This window comes from Sciurus vulgaris (assembly GCF_902686455.1).
Source record: "Sciurus vulgaris genome assembly, chromosome: 5".
Lineage (NCBI taxonomy): Eukaryota > Metazoa > Chordata > Mammalia > Rodentia > Sciuridae > Sciurus > Sciurus vulgaris.
In genome coordinates this window covers 106,710-127,821 of record NC_136465.1, presented here as the reverse complement: position 1 = coordinate 127,821, position 21,112 = coordinate 106,710, and the positions used below count along the sequence as shown (strand labels likewise).

At 44.8% G+C, this 21,112-nt stretch overlaps 1 protein-coding gene across 10 annotated transcripts in view; it reads right to left on the bottom strand.

Annotated features, from left to right (window-relative positions):
• Positions 1-21,112, bottom strand: part of FBXO25 (F-box protein 25) — a 54,659-nt gene that overhangs the window by 15,840 nt on the left and 17,707 nt on the right. For all 10 annotated transcript variants that reach the window (XM_079141805.1, XM_079141806.1, XM_079141810.1 and 7 more), the window contains exons 3-5: positions 9,582-9,685; positions 8,737-8,786; positions 6,275-6,367 (exon numbers count right to left, since the gene is read on the bottom strand). In XM_079141805.1, the coding sequence (XP_078997931.1) occupies positions 6,275-6,367; positions 8,737-8,786; positions 9,582-9,685 (247 nt within the window). The remainder of the gene's footprint in view (positions 1-6,274; positions 6,368-8,736; positions 8,787-9,581; positions 9,686-21,112) is intronic.

Here is a 21,112-nt window from a genome sequence, read left to right as displayed (position 1 = left end):
GCCTCTCTCATGTGGAATCTCACACAGATGTTCTCACAGAAAGAGAGTACAACAGTATTAGCCAGGGCTGGGGAGGGTTAGCAGAGGCTTGACTGACATGTGCCACACTACAGCTGAACGGGAGGAGTCTTGGTGTTGACCTGCACAGCAGGGTGAATGTTGTTAACAACACCAACACGGATCTCAAAACAAGAAGGAGAGTGATCTTGAATGTACTTGCCACAAAAAAAATAATGACTGTGTGAGGAGATGGACAAGCTAGTCACAAACTATATGTGGCTGGAACACCGTACCTCACAAGTTTGTTCAATTATTAAGTGACAAGTTTTCTAAATGCACATGAGAACAGTAGTCTGTGTTCCTGGGTGATCAGTGCTGCCTCTTTGCAGCCTCCGGGAAAAAAAAAATTGCTGTTTAGACCACAATCCACGAGGATTCAGAGAGGATTTCTTCATTACCTAACGAAGGAGGAACAGTCTGAGGGCTGATTCTTCCCGCTTTGTGGGGGCCCTAGCTTCCCCTCAGGGCCCAGCGCCTGGGTGCGAGCAGCGGCCTTCTCACACACAGGCCATCCTCCTGGGTCTGCTCCGCCACGGGGAAGACTGCCGAGCCTTCCCCCATGCTGCTCTGTGAGGATGGGGTGAGGATGCCGACCACCTGTCAAGTCCTCTGCAGCTGTGCTAGGCCTCAGTCCTGATACCACAGTGCTGCTCTGTTCTTATCATCTGTGAACCTTTCGCCTCCATCACCCTCGTGTGGCCTGGGCTTCTCCAGTTCACCAGTGCCTCTGACCTCGTTCTGTAGGCTCACCTGCCTCTCCCCTTGCCTCCCTGGTTGCACTAACATCTCTCTTCAGCTTCTGTCCTGAGCCTGCCTCTGCAGAACTGCCTCATTGGCTTGGCTTCTGCTCCTCCGTCATGTTGAAATGTGGTCAGTGTCCACCCTGCTTCACGGACACATTTTTCCTGTTCACCTAACTGCTCTTCTGTATTTTCTTCAGAGACTATTCATGTGGTAAAGCTGTCTTCTCTTTCATAGCTGCTTCTGGGTAGGCACAATTCCCTGGGCCCTCTTCCAAGGAGACTCTAGGAGGAGAACCAGGGTCCTTCTGTTCCAGGCTCTCTCCTGCGTGGCTGCACACGTGGACAACCCCACAGCCCACCTCTGACACGACTGGGTTGGAGAAGCCCTTTGCAGCTAGCTTCATGCTGGCCTCTGTTCTTACCGTGGCGGGGTCCAGTACCAAGGATACCTCAATCAGGGGGTGGCGAGTCTGCCACCAGAGCCTGTTTGCTCAATCTGCCTATGGTATTTCTAGCAGTGCTGGTGATGTGGGGGGTGGGGCTTACACATCCCACAGACCATGAATTACACCTGCCTATTTCTTGGAAAATGGAGTTTTTCATCCCTTCTTTCTTCTTGGGAGATTTTATTTCCAGAGAGAGAAAAGAAAATGCTAACTCACACAGCCCACAAATAATATAAATATGACAGTCCCAAACTGTCTTCTGAACAAACATTCTGCAGCTTCCATGTGTTTCCACGGGAGAATCCTGTGCTGAAGTGACACAGAAGCAGGGTCAGGGCTTTGACCAGAAGGCAGGTCAGTATAAGCCCAGTAAAGCTGAGAACCCACTGCTGAAATTCAGTCCTCTGCCTGATCTTCACATGCATGTGCATGCATGTATGCACATATGTGTATATGGGTGAGCACACTTGCACATGGTGCTGGGGATGGAGCTCAGGGCCTACACATACTAGGTAAGTGCTGTACCACTGAGCCACCCCCCAGTCCTCCTCTCTTAGGCCAGAATAGAACTGCAAACTAGGTCTTTGTTGGTCCTTTGGCAGGTCACCACCGTAAGCCTGGCCTCAGATAAGAGTCAATTCAAAGACAGGATTCAGGCCTATAGGTTATTAGCTTTGTTGCTAATTAAGCAGGGTTGGCAGAGGGACTTAGATCCACACAACAATGGAATTCCTCATCCGAATCCTGGACTGAAGTGGAGCCTCCAACACCCAAAGGCATCCCACACAGATTCAACCATGAGGATGTGAAGGAAAAAAGACCAGAACACAAACAGCTCCTGTTCCTCAAAGGAAAGCCATCCCACCCTGTTTCTCACCGACAAGAACAATGAGGACACTGAGAGGGAGGTCCTGCAGTATGTGGGGCCCCTGAGGTCAAGATCATTCCCACCTATGCCTCAGATGCCCACCTCCTTTCCAGCCAGCTCCAGGCCACCTGGCATGTGGCAATGGAGGAGGACTCTCCTGTTACCGCAGATAGCAGAGGGTGTGCAGAGCAGCACGCGTGACATATGCAGACACAGAGACACACACTCAAACCTCCTTAATGCCTAAGCATGGCAAACGTTAGCAGATGGAACTCCATGAGCCACCCCTTTGGGGTCCTCAGTTCCCAGGTACAGTGTGAGTTACAGCTGAGCTCCAGGGGAGGGACCTGCAGGGACAGCAGCCAAGTGTCCTAGAAGATGACAACCCCCCCCATCCAACGTAGATAACACTTCCCAGTATCGGGCCTGAAACCTCCCTTAGAAAGATGCCAAATCTCTAGCACAAGGCTTAGAGTGATCACTATGGAGAACTCATACCTGGGCTCAACACCAGTATTTGCAAAATGATAATTAAGATAAAAGGGCAAAAGACACAATTTATGAATAAAATATGAACAACACTAAGCTGCAATATAGCTCTAAAGCAAAACTGTTTGGGAGTTTGAAAATCTGTTTAAAACAAAAATATTGTGGAAAATTTTTATTTCTCTCTTCAAATTTGACAATTCTAAACAAGTAAGGACACAGTAAATAATATAAGTAATATAATCACCAAAAATTGTATTTTAAATAGTAAAAGTACCATCCTTAAAATAGAGAATTTGCACTACTTCATGTGTCAGAATATTTATGAGAAACATCTATGAAAATGACCACAGAGGAAAATGTGATTGTATCGAAGAGGCCACAGCCTCTGTTGATCATGCAGCTCACATTCAGTAAGGTCAAACAAAATCATGGCTTCTGATCCCATGGGCATGAGAGGGCAGAGGAGGGTAGCCAGCCTTACTTTTAAGTTGGTCGCAAAGCAGCTGTGCTCCAACGACTTCTGGATTCACCGGTTCCAGGTGAGCATGAACTGAGTTGCAATCACAGAGGCACCACTTGAAATCCCTGATGCCCTCTGATTCTCATGATGCCTGTGAGGCAGGGTCACCATCATCCCTGCTGCACAGATGAGACGAACTGCCCAAAGCCACATCTGCGACAGGTGGAGCCAGTGCAGCAGGTCGGCTCCAGGGCCCCCCACCTCTTGGCTGGTTGCCCGTAGTGCTCCATAGCCTCCCAGGGCGTGAAGTTTGATCATCTGATCTAAAGGTCATTCCACTTAACTCAACGTGAACAGAACCTGTGCTCCTCAGGACCGCTGAGTCCCTGAGCCCGTGTGCAGTGTGTGGTCTCCAGGGTTGCCAGCCAGAGCCCCGGCAGCTCCCCGCAGACCTCTACAGGGCCCTCAGGTGCTCCAGCAGAGGGGCTGTGAAAAGACCTCTCCTCTTGCCCTGCTCTCTATTCCTCCACTTAGAATCCAGATCAGACTCTCATCTTGGCCACAGGCTAATGGCACTGGCAGAAAGACAGTGTGCTACTTCCTCCCAACCGAACTACTTTCTAACTGAAATTTCCAATTCTGGTAGCAGCACCCTTAGTTGCTGCATTCAGCATGCTCCACAGTTGTCTTGTGGAGAAGACGAAGGTGCTGAGGTAAACAAAAGCAAGAGGGCTCAGGCACTTGCAGACTACCTCAAGGCCATTCCGCTCTCCCTGTGGAAGACGAGCTCTGTCCCCTCCACCCACCCCCATCGTTGTCAGTTATGCCCAGAGTTTCTTAAAAGCACCAGAGCTGAATGGTCAGACTTTACTTCAGTTGAGGTCAAACGCCCAAATCAGAAGAAAGATGCTCCCTTCAAGTGAAGCTGACTTTCCTAGGGGGCCCCAAGGCTGGTTCCTCCCTGTCCTTCCTCTTTTAACAGACTGTCCTTAGGAGCATTAACACATTTTGCTCATGTACTTCCATTTAGCATATTTTCTTAAGGGGAAAAATTATAGAAATACCTGGAATTGATTCAATAGCCCACATTCAATTCATGAATCAACACACAATAAATATTATAGATTTATATACATATATATATATATATATATATATATATAGAATAGCTTTTCTGTATAATTCTGCTAACTTGGAAGATTGGAGGACATCCTTTTGTGAAGAATTTTCTTAAAAAGTAGACTGTGGTATATGTATACAATGGAATATTACTCAGCCATAAAGAATAATAAAATTATGGCATTTGCAGGCAAATGGATGAAATTGGAGAATATCATGCTAAGTGAGATAAGCCAATCTCAAAAAATCAAAGGACGAATGATCTCGCTGATAAGTGGATGATGACACATAATGGGGGGGAGGCGGCAAGAATGGAGGAAGGAGGGACTGTATAGAGGGAAAAGAGGGGTGGGAGGGATGGGGGGGAGGGAAAAAATAACAGAATGAATCAAATACCATTACCCTATGTACATGTATGATTACACAAATGGTATGCCTTTACTCCATGTACAGAGAATCAACATGTATCCCATTTGTTTACAATAAAAATAAATTTTAAAAAAAGGTAATTAAGGAAAAAAAAAAGTAGACATAATATGCTCTATTTCTAAGAAACAAGTATTCTTGAAAAGAGAAGGTACCTGTACCTGGCAAAAATTGATAATTTTAGAATGTCCTGCTAGACAGTTCATACTTTCAGCCAAACTTAAGGAGAATACTTAACAGTGACAAAAATCAGTGGAATACCTTACAAAAAGCCATGTGAACAGTGGCTGGTCAGCTCATCTCCCACTTGGAAATAAGAAACACCTACTGTGTGCGAGGACCTATAACACAGCAGGGCTCTGAATGCACATAACAACGACACATCAGCACTTGACCTGTCCCTGCAGCAGCCTGCTGAGCAATGTCCACACAGGTATTAAAGACGGCATCTTTCAAGGACTCACATTGATGACTAAGAAACCACTTGTCTTCTACTGGAGTTCACAGAATCAGAGGAAATTGAGTCAGAACAAAGCCTCCCAGTCGCCAGGAAAGCTGTGATTTGGTCTCTGTCCTTGTTTTCTCACCCTGCATCCTGGTGGAGAAGGACCTGCGTGCAAGTTATTGGCCCTTGCCCACAGCCATCTCAAGAGGTCATGGAAGACTAGGGGAACAGCAGCAGCCCTTGAGGTGGTTCCCAAACTCCCACACACAATGTGCGAGGAGGCTCAGTCGCCTCCTGAGGTCCCCTGGCGGAAGAGGGCAGCTGCTTCCCTGAGCAGTCCTCCACAGGTGCCCGGCCTCTGCATCCTCACTATGCACAGCCAGGAAGCCTGTGGCTACCAAGCCATCATCAGTAGAGATGTGAAAATGTCTTTAAAACCTCTCATACAGGGCTGGAGTTGTGGCTCAGTGGTAGAGCACTTGCCTGGCATGTGAGAGGCCCTGGGTTTGATTCTCAGCAGCACATATAAATAAATAAAATAAAAGATCCATTGACAACTAACGAACAAACAAAAAAAAATCCACCAAAAAACAAAAACCTCATATAACCAGAGGTTCTGGCCCACAGTGTCTTTCTAGGTTTGAATAGAGCTAAGATACTGGGAGACAGGTAGGAGTGATTCCCAGGGCTATAAAAGTGTGAATGAAGATAAGAGTGGCCAACTCTACCTACAGTAAGACCAAAGGGCAAAATACAAGCATGCATAGCACAGGGTTAGAGGCTCCATCAAAACACACCTTCTCTGAAGTGCTCGACACATGTCCTGCCTCGCGACCAATTCTGCAGGCAAGGCAGGACTTGCTCAAGAAAGCTTACTTTCCCAGTAACTAAAGCTAAGGTGTGGCCCCTGGGGAGTTCAGAGTCCAGGGTGGCAGGGCTAGCCTGTGGAAGGGAGGTCCCCACTCCTATGTTCCTTCCTGGACATGCCCCTTTCTTCCTACAGCCAATGGGGAGACCTTGCTGCAGTTGCTAGAAGCATCTTGAAAGCTTCATATTCACCATCTTCAAAACAGGTAATGAAAGAGTTATCAAAGCAGTTTTTTTCCTCTTCCTATGGTACGGGGATTGAACCCAGGGCCTAGTGCATGCTAGGCAAGTGCTCTACCACTGAGCCGCATCACAGTCTTATCAAAGCCATTTTTGGAATTAAAAACTTACTTTGACCACATATGTGAACCTCCGGATATCCTGGATTGCACTGGAGAAGTCCAGGCGGTTGAACGCCTCCCCCAGGGTGCAGTAGCCGTGCCTCTGAAAAGCAGTGAAGTGAGGTCAGCTGGTGGTCAGCAGAGTCAACAAACCTTGGCAGCTAGGCTACGTGGACATGTTTTAAAGTTGATGCAAATGATGTTTGCTTTCACACTAAAGATTATTCCAGATGTATATGAGAGTAAAATTTGTAACAATGATAGAGTTTAGCCATTTATGCATAATTGAAACATTGTGCATTAACTTGCATTTCTATACCACTGCTAATGTAATGACAAGGTATTTACAGAATCCCTCACTGGCTTCTTTTGCTGTGGACAGGTGGGGCAGACACAACTAGGCCCAAGGATGCTGGCATGGCACATGCTAGAGAAGGACTTCCCTGCAGGGAGATCTGTACTGCCCAGGGCTGGGAGTGTGCTCAACTATCAAGGTGCAAGCCTTAGAGGGCCTCCTGGCTGTGGGGAGAGGTCTGAAGGCATGTGGTGGACCTGACAATGGCAAGTTTCCAAGCTGGGAGGCATGGGTGCCTAGCACCCAATACAAAAAAGCTAATAATGAGAACACAGTCCTGCTGAAGCTGAAGCACAAATCATTTCCCTCAGCCTACCCTGAAGGCCTCCCTTAATGGAGCACACTGTACTCCCCCAGTCTGCAGATCTGCACCTAAGGCTCAGCAGTCATTTTAAACTCGACCTTCAGGGTTTCAAATACCTGCTGTCTATATGCAGGGTTTTAATTTAGAGTTGTGGGGACAGGTAAACTGAAAGACAATGACAGGAGTCACAAGAAGTGACAGATTCCAAACATGCAAGTGGGGCTGGAACGGGGGCAGCTGGAGTAGCAGAATGTCTGCTGGCCTCAGATTTGGCCTTTCAGGCATTCCTGGTTTTGTGCCTGAGCCCAAGGACAGTCCTAGTGTGTACAGGAACCAACCACTTGCTTATCTGACACAGCTAATATACATGTTCACTGAGCATCTCTTGTGCAGAATGCTTTCCTAGAGCATTTCTACTTTGTGGGGAAGTGAAATATAAACAGGTACAGATTGCAATCTGAAACACATCCCAGCTTACAGTCAATTTCTTCTTTTCTGAATGAATGAAATTCTAAATGCTGGTGCAGACACCTCTTCCAGGCAGCTGCCATCTCACAACAGGAATGGGTCTGGTTCAGAGTAGACCACACAAGTGTCCTTGCAGGCAATGTGGGTGTGCAGTGCCAGTCCTGGGCAATCCCAAGTCCATCAGATCCTAACCAAGGATCTCCAGACATCCCTGCTGCCTCAAGACAAATTCCAGTTGCAATTCATGTAGTAAAACAGAGCAGACGACATACTGAATAGTCTTTTACAAGCTCCACGAGGTTAGATTCTGTAAATCTTCCCATCGCATCTTAGAGTATATGTTAACTATTAAGACTAGAGTCTTGTTATGCCTATTTAACAATACTAACCATCACCACATAGGTCATTAGTTTTCTTTCTCAGAATCTAATCCTAAGTTTCTAGGATGCTGGGCTAGTTTAAAGACATCCATTATTAACACTTCCAGAACACTTAACTTACCCTAACTTACTATGTAATAATAATTGCTCCTTGAATTACTTTCCCCAATTGCTGTGAAAGACAGTAAATGCAAAGTTTTGCAGGGGTTCATAAGGGCTAAGCTTCGTTGGCACTGAGGAGAGAGACAGGAAACAGAGCTGGAAGCAACATGGGCTTGAGGCTGATAATAAAGCTTTCACTGACCTGGCAATCAAAGGCAGGCAAGCATTCAAACTGCTCTGCTGCTCCAACCTCGAGAGCAATTTCTATACGAGTCAGTGTACACACAAAATGAGGGGCTCAGTGGTCACCCTCACCTCAATACACATCAGAGCAAGGAGCATCCCCACCTGAAGCCACAGCTCCCACCAAAAGATCACACCTCAAAACCACACCTGAAAAAACCACTGCAGATTCAGAGATGTATAGGGATCATGCAGGGCATGTGTGCACACACACATCCTTCACAAATGCACACACAAATATGCACAGCACACACCACAAATGTCAGGCATATACACACACCACACATATCTACATACATCACACATACACACCACACATCCACACACACCAGACACATGACAAAACATACACAACACACAATGCATATATACACACACAATACACATTTGGGTAGAATATGCACCACAAACACATCCACACATGTGCACATGCACATATACACAGCCCACACTCATGCACATAACTGTGAGTCATCGCTTCAAACACTACTCACATATACACCTCTGTCAGAATGTGAATCACAGATTTGATATTCAAAAACAACAACTTCTTTAAGGTGACATTACATATTCAACAGAGGCTCTATAGGACAGGATCCTATTTATAATAAAATACTTACTTCTTTTGTGCTTTCTTTATGGACATAGATCCATTTTTCACGATAAAAACCTGGAATAAAAATTAACTTTATTTTAAAAATGTGGCAAGTCATTTCAATATGAAGATCTTAAAGGAACTTCAACAACTGGACATGCCAACAAAATTACGGGATGCATGGTATGGACAAAAGATGCTTTACGTGGGTCAAGGTAAACTGAAATGCCTTGTATCTTGATCTGCTGAGAATGCTGAGACACCGCATGGGAAAATGGCTTAAGAGGACTGCTTGTCTTAGCGGCTGAAAGAAAAACTGGTGCTAGTGATGACTACAGTAACAACATCAAGACGCAAGTGACTAGAAAGAGCAACTGAACCCTCAAACATCCTTCTGCGCCAAGAGCCTCTGGTGCTTCCGGACCTGCCTTCCTCACACCTTGAAGGTGTCAGAGACTTGAGCTACTCTGCGCCCTGTCAGGAGAGTTCCTGCCCCACCACCGTCCTGTGCCCATCTACCTGCACAGCATCCCGTGAACCAAACTCCAGCTCCTCCCACATCCAGTCCTGTCCCCAATGTCCTCTCCTTCTCGGTTGGCTTCGCTGCTAAGGAGTGAACTGAGGAGTAACCACCCTTCGGACCTGGGGCAGTGCTATGGGTTTTGCCATCTTTTGTTTGTGTGAATCTTAAAACTCAAACGATTAAAATGTACAATGCCTGATCACTAACTCAGTGGGCAACACTGGACACAGGGCTTGCTGACATACCCACAGCACTGCTTATTTTAAAAGGTAGCACAGCCAAAGCACTTGGGCATATCAACAATCTCAACAAGTAAAACATCGTAATATTGAGGAAAATGACCTTACTTTGGGTATTTGTGTCATTTCTGAAATGTTCCTTTTTCCTTTTTTTGGATGCATATTCACACTCTTCATTATTGAATATTTCTTCATCTTCACTATTTAAGATACTGAAATAAAGACAGATTTTATTAAAATATTTTCCCAGGGAGACCTTCATTTGGCTTTTCCTTTTAAGAGCATATAATAAATATCTGGTTTGCAATTCAGAGACCAAAATAAAAATCACATTAAATCAGAGATGGATCATGAGCTTCAAAGTACAAGGGTAAGTTCTACCACACCATTTTCACTTTGAAAAATTGGGGTTGTGCCCTGGTTCTTTCAAGAAAGTTATATCTGTTAGACTCTCCCAAGGGTTTTGAGATACTCAGCCAAGGCAGTTTCAGACATCAAATTGCTCTATCAAAACAGAGACCAGACACACAACCATGAATGCTGTGGCTGCGTGACGTCTGGTCTCTGACTTGCGCACCCTGACACGTCTGGTGAGTATTCAACATCCCTGGTGTCCCTTGTCTTAAAGACTTAACTAAGGCTAATCGCCTGTGGGATGTGTTTTTGATAAGCATCAACCAAACCAGAAGAAACTGACATTTTAACCACTTAAGTACACTGAAATTTTCAAATATTTCTTTTTTATGAAATAAGGAAATAAAACCATAAGGCAGTAATCAAGCATTGTGAATACCTTTTCTTTACAGAGTTTCTTTCCTGTGATGAGAAAAACCACAAACTGCAATCCACATCGCCAACACTGAAGATGCCTGAGACTTTTATTTTTGACACACTAAGCACCAAGGCTGCTCTTGGCCTGCAAGCGTGGGAGGAAGCACTGTGGGGATGAACTGGCTGGCAGAGACCTGGGACATATTCGGAACCAAGGACCCAGTGTTGCCTACTTGCCTCAGTGTTCCCTGACTGGAGAACTGCGAACAAGCCCCTCTTGCTCACCAGTGCTGGCTGTGATGCAGCAGCTGAGCTGGTCACACTAATCTGTCACTGAAAGGAGCAGACTTGGATGTCTAACGAATAAATGATAAGCCTCTAGTGGACGGCAAGCCAAAAAGACATAAGTGTAACAAGGGCGCTGCACCAAGGAGATAAGACACCATCTGGACCAAAATTGGAGACAAGCCAAGAAAAAGAGCATATAAACTCTCCTCTCAGACAGCTCCTCGGCTCAGCCCAGATCTCCTGACGAATCCACATCAGCCAGGTTCGCGAGCCCCATCAATCATCCATCCGTCAATACTCCGCTGCTTTGAGGGCTTTACGACCCGCGGAGCCCGCCGTCCTCGATTCCCAAACCATTGGCCGGAGGGAGTTCGGAGACCAGCCGTAGTCTTCTCTCCAACTAAGATAACGTCGCATTTGGGGTCATCGGAACCGACAAGGCAGAGAGGACTTTGGACTATTTGATTGAGGTGTGTTTATTTGCCATTCGATTTGATTGATGTGTGATATTAGAAAAATTAAGGTTTGTGTTATCCCGAGTGTATCAAATAAAGCCAGTTTGTTTGGATCCAAATTCTAGACACTCACCTCTCTGCCGCTTGCGACAGTCACCACTGTCAGCACAGGCGGAGCAGCCTGGCAGGGCTGCAGCCACCAAGACAAAGTGCACCTGGGCACACGCCGCCCTCCCTGGGTCTCACCTACACAAGCGTGTGTCATTGATTCAAACACAGAACAAAGACACTTTTGAACCAGAAAAGCTTTTCCAGCTAAAATCACAAACACGCCAGAGGAAAAGCAGAAATTCACTGCTCTCCAGAAATAGTGCCATGTCTTAGGATCAGACTTCCTTAACAGGACTCCCATAGCACAAGAAATAAAAGCAAGAATCAACCACTGGGATAGATTCAAACTAAAAAGCTTTCTCTCAGCAAAGGAAACCATCAGCAATGTGAAGAGAGAGCCTACAGAGTGGGAGAAAATCTTTGCCACTCTTACTTCAGATACAGCACTAATTTCCAGAATATATAAAGAACTCAAAAAACTCTACACCAAGAATAAAAATAACCCAATCAACAAATGGGCTAAGGAAATGAACAGACACTTCACAGAAGATGATCTACAAGCAATCAACAGATATATGAAAAAATGTTCAACATCTTTAGTAATAAGAGAAATGCAAATCAAAACTACCCTAAGATTCCATCTCACCTCACTTACATGAGGTGCTTACAGTCATTAAATCAGGGACAGAGGGTAGGAGGGGTGCTGGGAGCTGAAGGAAGGACAGGAGTTGGTGTTCAATGAGCACACAGTATAGTTGGGGAGATGAAGGGCTCTGGAGGACAGGTGTGATGAGAGCGTAGCAGTGTGGCTGTTCTTGTGCCATGCTCCAGAACTGCATGCCTAGACAGGCTGAGATGAACTTGAGGTGGTGTGTGCTACATTGGAGGGGGCAGCATGCTTGACTTCTCCTGCCAGATGGTCAGGGTGTATGCCGAGCAGAGGGGAGGAAGTGCCAACCCATGGGACATCACATGGTATAGCAGGCGGAGAACGCAGGGTTCACACGCTTGCAAGAATCACAGGACAGTTGCATGGTCAGCTGTGTCCCCAAGCTGGCAGCTTCCCTTCCTGCACCACAGGGGTCACTGCACACCCAGGCCCTCACCCTCTCCTCCAGAACAGACCTCGGAAGCAACAAGACTTCATCTCCCCAAACTGATACTGTGTGCTCACTGAACACCAACTCCTGTCCTTCCTTCGGCTCTGTACACCACAGGCACACAACCTCCCCAGTTTGTCTGCAAGCAAGAACAGGAGGAGTACAGAGAAGTAGCAGCAGATGGTTCCCAAAAGGAAGCACAGAGCCCAGCACTCGGGAGCTCACTGCTGTGGCCAAGTTCCAGGAGTGAGCACTGCTTCACTGCCACCCCATGTGACCTAATGCTTCCCTCAGCTACAGTGTTCCAGCGGTGACCTTTCAGGAAGTGTGCATTTTCTCAGGTGACATTTCCTGGACAGCTGGTAACAGGGTCTTTGGCTTCACAGCCATTCAGTGACTCGTGACTTGGGCCACCTCTCCAAACTGCCTTCACTCTATCTGAGTAGAAGACGACTGGAGGGGGAGCCTCCAGTTTTAAAGTGAGCAGTTAATCAAGCATAGCAGTTCTCAACTCAGAACTGTAAGATTCGTTAACAAACACCTGTGGTCCAGCAACTCAGGAGGTTGAAGCAGCAGGATTACAAGTTTGAGCCCAACCTCAGCAACTAGGCAAGGCCCTAAGCCACTTAGCAAAATAAAAAATAAAAAGGGCTGAGGATGTGGCTCAGTGTACGCCTCTAGGTTCAATCTTCAGTATCAAATTAATACGTGTGTGTGTGATAGAAGTTTTGCTGCTACTAAAATACATTATCAAAATTAGCATACTTGCAAATAATGCAAGAGTATGAAATGAAAAGAATCCCTCATCAAACCCACCTCTGAATTAGCTGAACTTTTATCATTTCTACTTTTTTCTTGAGCTGTCTAAAAAAGATAGCTTGAGGGGATATAGCTCAGTTCATAGAGTGCTTTGCCTTTCAAGCACAAGGCCCTGGGTTCAATCCCCAGCACAGCATGCATAGATAAACAAATAAATAAATAATAGATAAATGGGAGCGGGGAGAGAGAGAGAAGAGAGGAGAGAGATACTTAGTGGAACACTGGGAGCTGGGTGAAGTGGCTCACCAGTGACTCAGGAGGCTGAGGCAGAAGGATTATAAGTTTGAGGTCAGTCTTGGCAATTTAGGGAGGTCCTGTCTGAAAATAAAATTAAATAAAAGGTAGCTTGACGTGGGTGGGCAGTTCACTCTCCACAGAGACGAGCTCTTTGCCCACGCCTGCTCTGAACACCCCACTGTGTCCTAGACAGGACAGGATCTGGGTGAGTCTGGTGGCACTGACAGTCCTGTTGTGACCACTACTGGGTCCAGATGCTGCTGAACCAGCACCTTGTGCCTATACTCTGGATGTCCCAGCTCCTGGTGCCGGGCTGGCTGTGGCCATGGGGACTACTGCTTCCTGTGTCTCAGACTCTTCCAGGGAGAGTAGCCCCCACTTCTCAAGAACAGTAGATACTTCCTCCCAGAACCAGAGCCTAGAGGTCCAGAATCAAGGTGTCAGAGGGCTGCTCCCCCTGTGTCCTCTCTCCCAGGTTCTCCTGCGTCTTCACAGGGCCTTACTCTGCATGCTTCCAGTCTCTCTGCCTCTTCCTACAAGGACAGTCCTATAGGATCAGGATGCATGTTCACAACCTCATGAAGTCTTAAGCACCTCCTAAATATAGCCCATGATGGGGTGGGCTGTGACATGGGGAACATGGTTCTGTCCACAGTGCACAAGAAGGTCATCTTTTTATCCTTCCTAGGGTTTGACACAGGCGGGGAGACTTCTTGAAGTCAGAGTTTTATAAACTGAATAAATTGATTGTAATAGGTTGGATGGTGGCACCTCCAAAGATGTGTAGGTCCTAACCTGTGTGACTCTATTTAGAAATGGGCCTTTACAGTGAAGGATCTGGAGATGGGATGATCCTGGACTGACCAAGCACTGGTGCACTCTTGAGCAGAGGAGGGCTGCACAGGGGAGGCACGTGACAGACAAAGTGGAAAATGGGGTGGCATGTCCACCAGCTAAAATGCAGGAGGCATGGGCAGTGCTCCCCAGAGCCTAAGAGGAACCAGCTCTGCCCGTCCCCCGATTTTGGACTTCTGGCCCCAAACCTGAGGGCACCAAATCTGTGTTGTTTCAAGTCACTGAGTTGAGGTCATGGGCCCTGGAAAACTGAAAAAGTTACCCCTCAGGTGGACTCTGATCTTGAAAGTACACCTGTGCCAGGCATGATGCCACCTATGGAGGGAGACCAGGCAATAAGCAGTTGCCTGTTGGCTCACTTTCCAACAAAGAGTGAAGGTCATATGATACATTCTTTAAAGGCAAAGGCTCACATTATTCATTTTCCTAATATAAGCTGTTTTCACATCATTGTAATAGTAAAAAGATATTCCAAAAGAAAAAGTCCAGTCAATTTTCTGAAAGTTTAAAAAAAGGAGAGGTGTGAAACCTATTTTTAGGATTAATATGTCTTCCCTCACATGCCAGGCTTAGAAATCTAACCATACTTGTTTTGTGACAGGAGGGAGAAACAGCCAAGGTGCATGGAACACAGAGGTGAGGGGCCAGGAGCAGATTCAGGTGCCGGCACACTCACCGAGCTGCACACCAGACCATCAGCAGAGGGCAACACTGAGTTTCCAAGGGGGGTCTCTGAATTGACACCAGGGGAGGAAGCCCATTAAGGCATCGCAAACAGGGCAGGAGGCGACTGACCTTGCTCTCTGGAGCACCATCACACCCACATGAACAGAAGCGCCCCAGCTCACAATCAGTGTGTCACATTGCTGTGGGGTCTATAAACTCTTCCCCACTCAAGAATATATGTCCACAGAATTGGGAATGAGCAAACTGAACTTGTCGGCAGTTTTGAAGGTTCACAGGCCCTGGACAGAGAAGGCTCAGGTGATGTAGTTAAGACATCTAAAGAAAAAATGGGAGCCAAGGATTTGAATAGAAAACTGCCCAGGGTACAGGTCAGGCTCTCCTAAGCATGCAAACAGGCAGTACTGTGACAGGAGTCAATCAAGACCACTGAGAACACGCTTGGAGGCCAAGCCAACTGGCAAGGGCTGTGGCTTAGCTGCAGACAACAGAACCTGGTGGTGACAAAGGTGCCACAGGTCATGGCTCTGCTACGGCAAGCAGACAGGTGGACAGCCAAATGGTGTAGGGGATGTGTTAGAGGACAACAAGGCACAAAGGGGACAAGGCCGCTTCAGGAAAGATGTGGGCAGAGGGGGCCACCAGCCGACTACAATATACCATGCTCTATCAGAAGCCAAGAGGAGTTCCAAAACCAAGGAACTAAGGGCACAATATACGGGCGTCAGCACAAGGTGATGTTAGCAGGGGGAGAGCCACCCTAACTGCCAAAAGAGTAAAAGCAAACACTCAGAACACAGGGCAATAGGCAGGCTCCCTGTTACTTGTGATGGTAAAAAATATACACACAGAGAGATGCAGTTGTAAGCATGCTGCATACTGAGATGCAGACACATACATGTTACACACAGCTACACAGACGTACACACATTATGCAAAGAGATGCAACATACATACATGTTACAGGTAGAAAGATAAAGACAGATAAACCCACAGATGCAGATATAGGCAAGTTCATGCAGAGAGATGCAGATATAGGCACACATTACGTGCAGAGAGAGACATGCAGACGTGAGTGTGTGTTACACACAAAAAGCATTAACCTGAGAGACCAGAGGCCAAACAGAGCAGTGAGTTTAACAGCTCATCTTGCCTGACATAAGGAAAAGAGCTTTAGATTGACTCACAAAGAAAACTCAACAACACAAGTGAATGTAAAATTCAGCTATAACTCCGATGGGAAGCGCCTTTCCAGGCTAGCTTCTCAGAGCAGACCGCCCAGTGAGAGCCTTTCCACACAGAGCCAGTCCCCAAGCCAGCGGTAACCTCCGGCCCCCAAGGAGCCTCTGGGACCAGGGCAAGGCAGCCTGAGACCTCTCCAGGCGGACCTGCCCCCCGCCACCCCCCTCCCCGCCACAGGCTTTTTCCACGGGGCGATCCAAGATGGCGGACTAGAGGGTGACTGCATCTCCAGTCGCTCCAGAACCCAGGATTCAAGAAGGGGAGGCATTGAGAGACTCGGACTAAAATAGAGCCTCGAGGTGAGTCTCCCCCACCCGGTGAAGCAGTGAAGCGGTGAAGTGCTACCCAGATGGCAGGCCCGGATTCGGGTGGCTTATTAGAGTAAGGCAGAGCAGCAGGAGTCCTCCCCAGGTGGCCCTGCCCACTCCAGCGGTGGGTTCCTCCCACAGGGCCAGATTCTCCAGCATCTCGGAGCAGGCCCCCCAGTGAGAGCCTTTCTGCACAGAACCAAGCTTCAAGTCCCTGAACCAGGGTGGCGAGTTCCTGCCCACAGGTTGCTTCAGGGACCAGGACAGGGCAGCCAAGGACTTCCCCAAGCAGACCGCAGCCTGGCCCCCTCCGGCAGGAAGCGCCTTTCCAGGCTAGCTTCTTGGAGCAGACTCCCCAGTGAGAGCCTTTCCACACAGAGCCAGCTCCAAGTCCTGGAACCAGTAGAGGACTAGGGGCAGCTTTCCTTGGAAGCACTGCATTATCAAGTTACTCCAAGATTTCAGGCTACTGAAGGCAGGAAGGTGATACACTGGAAATCTACAGGGACAATATAAGCCAATAGAAGAACTCTGCAATATCACAAAGTCCCACTGACATCTGACCAATATGAGAAAACAAGGGAAGATAATGTCCCAAACAAACCTAGATACTATATCAATAAAACCCAACAACAGCACAGCAGAAGAAATGTCAGAAAGGGAGTTCAGAATGTACATAATTAAAACAATCAGGGAAGCAAACGAGGAGATGAAAGAGCAAATGCAGGCATTAAATGATCGCACCAATCAACAGTTAAAGGAGCAAATACGGGAAGCAAGAGATCATTTCAATAAAGAGTTAGAGATATTGAAAAAATCCAAACAGAAATCCTTGAAATGAAGGAAACAATAACCAAGTTAAAAACTCCATAGAAAGCATAACCAATAGGATAGAACACCTGGAAGACAGAACCTCAGATACTGAAGACAAATATTTAATCTTGAAAACAAAGTTGACCAAACAGAAAAGATGGTAAGAAATCATGAACAGAATCTACAAGAATTATGGGATATCATGAAAAGGCCAAATTTAAGAATTATTGGGACTGAGGAAGGCTTAGAGAAACAAATCAAAGGAATGAACAATCTATTCAATGAAATAATATCAGAAAATTTCCCAAATCTGAAGAATGAAATGGAAAACCAAGTACAAGAGGCTTATAGGACTCCAAATACACAAAATTACAACAGACCCACACCAAGGCACATTATAATGAAAATACCTAACATACAAAATAAAGACAGAATTTTAAAGGCTGTGAGAGAAAAGAATCAAATTACATTCAGGGGGAAACCAATAAGAATATCAGCAGATTTTTCAATCCAGACCCTAAAAGATAGAAGGGCCTGGAACAACATTCACCAAGCCCTGAAAGAAAACGGATGCCAACCAAGAATCTTAGACCCAGCAAAACTTACTTTCAGATTTGACGATGAAATAAGATCCTTCCATGATAAACAAAAGCTAAAGGAATTTACAAAAAGAAAGCCGGCATTGCAGAACATTCTCAGCAAAATATTCCATGAGGAAGAGATGAAAAACAACGATGCAAATCAGCAAAGGGAGGAACTAGCCTAAAGGAATAGCCAAATAAAGGGGAAATCAAATCATGTCAAAAAACAAAAATGAGTCAAATGACTGGGAATACAAATCATATCACAATAATAACCCTGAATGTTAATGGCCTGAACTCATCAATCAAAAGACATAGACTGGCACAATGGATTAAAAAGAAAAATCCAACAATTTGCTGCCTGCAAGAGACTCACCTCATAGAAAGAGATACCCATAGACTAAAGGTGAAAGGATGGGGAAAAACATACCATGCACACAGACATACCAAAAAAGCTGCAGTATCTATCCTCATTTCAGATAATGTGGACTTCAAGTCACAGTTAGTTAGTAGGGATAAAGAAGGTCAGTTCATACTGCTTAAGGGAAGCATAAATCAGCAAGACATAACAATCATAAACATCTATGCCCCGAACATTGGCTCATCCATGTACGTCAAACAAATCCTCAATTCCAGAAATCAAAGACCACAACACAATAATACTAGGCGATTTTAACACACCTCTCTCACCGCTAGATAGATCGTCCAAACAAAAATTGAATAAAGAAACCATAGATCTCAATAACACAATCAACAATTTAGACTTAACCGACTTATACAGAATATACCATCCAACAAAGAACGAATACACCTTCTTCTCAGCAGCACATGGATCCTTCTCTAAAATAGACCATGTCTTATGCCACAAAGCTACTGTTAGCAAATACAAGAAGATAGAGATACTACCTTGTACTCTATCAGATCATAATGGATTGAAATTAGAAATAAATGATAGAATAAAAAACAGAAACTTCTCCAATACCTGGAGATTAAATAATACGCTATTATATGATGAATGGATAACAGAAGACATCAGGAGAGAAATAAAAAAATTCTTAGAAGTAAACGAGAACAAAGACACATCATATCAAAATCTCTGGGACACTATGAAAGCAGTACTTAGAGGAAGATTTATTTCATGGGGTGCATTCAACAAAAGAAGTAGAAATCAACAAATAAACAACTTAACACTACAGCTCAAAGCCCTAGAAAAAGAAGAGCAGACCAACACCAAAAGTAGTAGAAGACAGGTAATAGTTAAAATCAGAGCCGAAATCAACGAAATTGAAACAAAAGAAACAATCGGAAAAATTAACAAAATAAATAGTTGGTTCTTTGAAAAAATAAACAAAATTGATAAACACTTAGCCACACTAACAAAGAGAAAGAGGGAGAAAACTCAAATTACTAAAATTCAGAATGAACAAGGAAATATCACAACAGACACGAGTGAAATACAAAACATAATTAGAAGCTATTTTGAAAATCTATACTCCAACGAAATAGAAAACCTCGAAGACATCAACAAGTTTCTAGAGACATATGAATTACCTAAACTGAACGAGGAGGACATACACAACTTAAATAAATCAATTTCAAGCAATGAAATAGAAGAGGTCATCAAAAGCCTACCAAAAAAGAAAAGTCCGGGACCAGATGGATTCTCAGCCGAGTTCTACAAAACCTTTAAAGAAGAGCTCATTCCAATACTCCTCAAAGTATTCCATAAAATAGAAGAGGAGGGAACCCTCCCAAACTCATTCTATGAAGTCAATATTTCCCTGATACCTAAACCAGACAGAGACACATCAAGGAAAGAAAATTTCAGACCAATATCCTTAATGAACATCAATGCAAAAATTCTCAACAAAATTTTAGCATATCGCATCCAAAATATATTTAAAAGATAGTGCACCACGATCAAGTGGGTTTTATCCCAGGGATGCAAGGTTGGTTCAACATCCGGAAATCAATAAATGTCATTCACCATATCAACAGACCAAAAGTTAAGAATCACATGATTATTTCCATAGATGCAGAAAAAGCATTTGATAAAATACAGCATCCCTTCATGCTCAAAATACTAGAGAAAATTGGGGTAGTGGGAACATTCCTTAACATTGTAAAGGCCATCTATTCTAAGCCCATGGCCAATATCATTCTAAATGGTGAAAAACTGAAAGCATTCCCCCTAAAAACTGGAACAAGACAGGGATGCCCTCTTTCACCACTTCTATTCAATATCGTTCTTGAGACTCTAGCCAGAGCAATTAGACAGACCAAAGAAATTAAAGGGATACGAATTGGAAAAGAGGAACTCAAACTATCCCTGTTCGCTGATGACATGATTATATATTTAGAGGAACCTGGAAATTCCACCAGAAAACTCTTAGAACTCATAAGTGAATTCAGTAAAGTAGCAGGTTACAAGATCAATGCTCATAAATCCAATGCATTTTTATACATGTGATGAATCTTCAGAAAAAGAAATTAGGAAAACTTCCCCATTCACAATAGCATCAAAAAAATAAAATACTTGGGAATCAATCTCACAAAAGAGGTGAAAAACCTCTACAATGAGAACTACAGAACACTAAAGAAAGAAATTAAAGAAAACCTTAGAAGATGGAAAGACCTCCCATGTTCTTGGATAGGCAGAATTAATATTGTCGAAATGGCCATACTACCAAAAGTGCTATACAGATTCAATGCAATTCCAATTAAAATCCCAATGATGTACCTTACAGAAATAGAGCAAGCAATTATGAAATTCATTTGGAAGAATAAGAAACCCAGAATAGCTAAAGCAATCCTCAGTAGAAAGAGCGAAGCAGGGGGTATTGCAATACCAGATCTTCAACTCTATTACAAAGCAATAGTAACAAAAATGCCATGGTATTGGTACCAAAATAGACAGGTAGATCAATGGTACAGAATAGAGGACATGGACACAAACCTAAATAAATACAATTTTCTCATACTAGACAAAGGTGCCAAAAATATGCAATGGAGAAAAGATAGCCTCTTCAACAAATGGTGCTGGGAAAACTGGAAATCCATATGCAATAGAATGAAACTAAATCCCTATCTCTCACCCTGCACAAAACTCAACTCAAAATGGATCAAGGACCTCGGAATCAGACCAGAGACCCTGCAGATTATAGAAGAAAAGGTAGGTCCAAACCTTCAACTTAGGATCAGACTTCCTTAACAGGACTCCCATAGCACAAGAAATAAAAGCTAGAATTAACCACTGGGATAGATTCAAACTAAAAAGCTTTCTCTCAGCAAAGGAAACTATCAGTAATGTGAAGAGAGAGCCTACAGAGTGGGAGAATATCTTTGCCACTCAAAAAACTAAAGGACGAATGATCT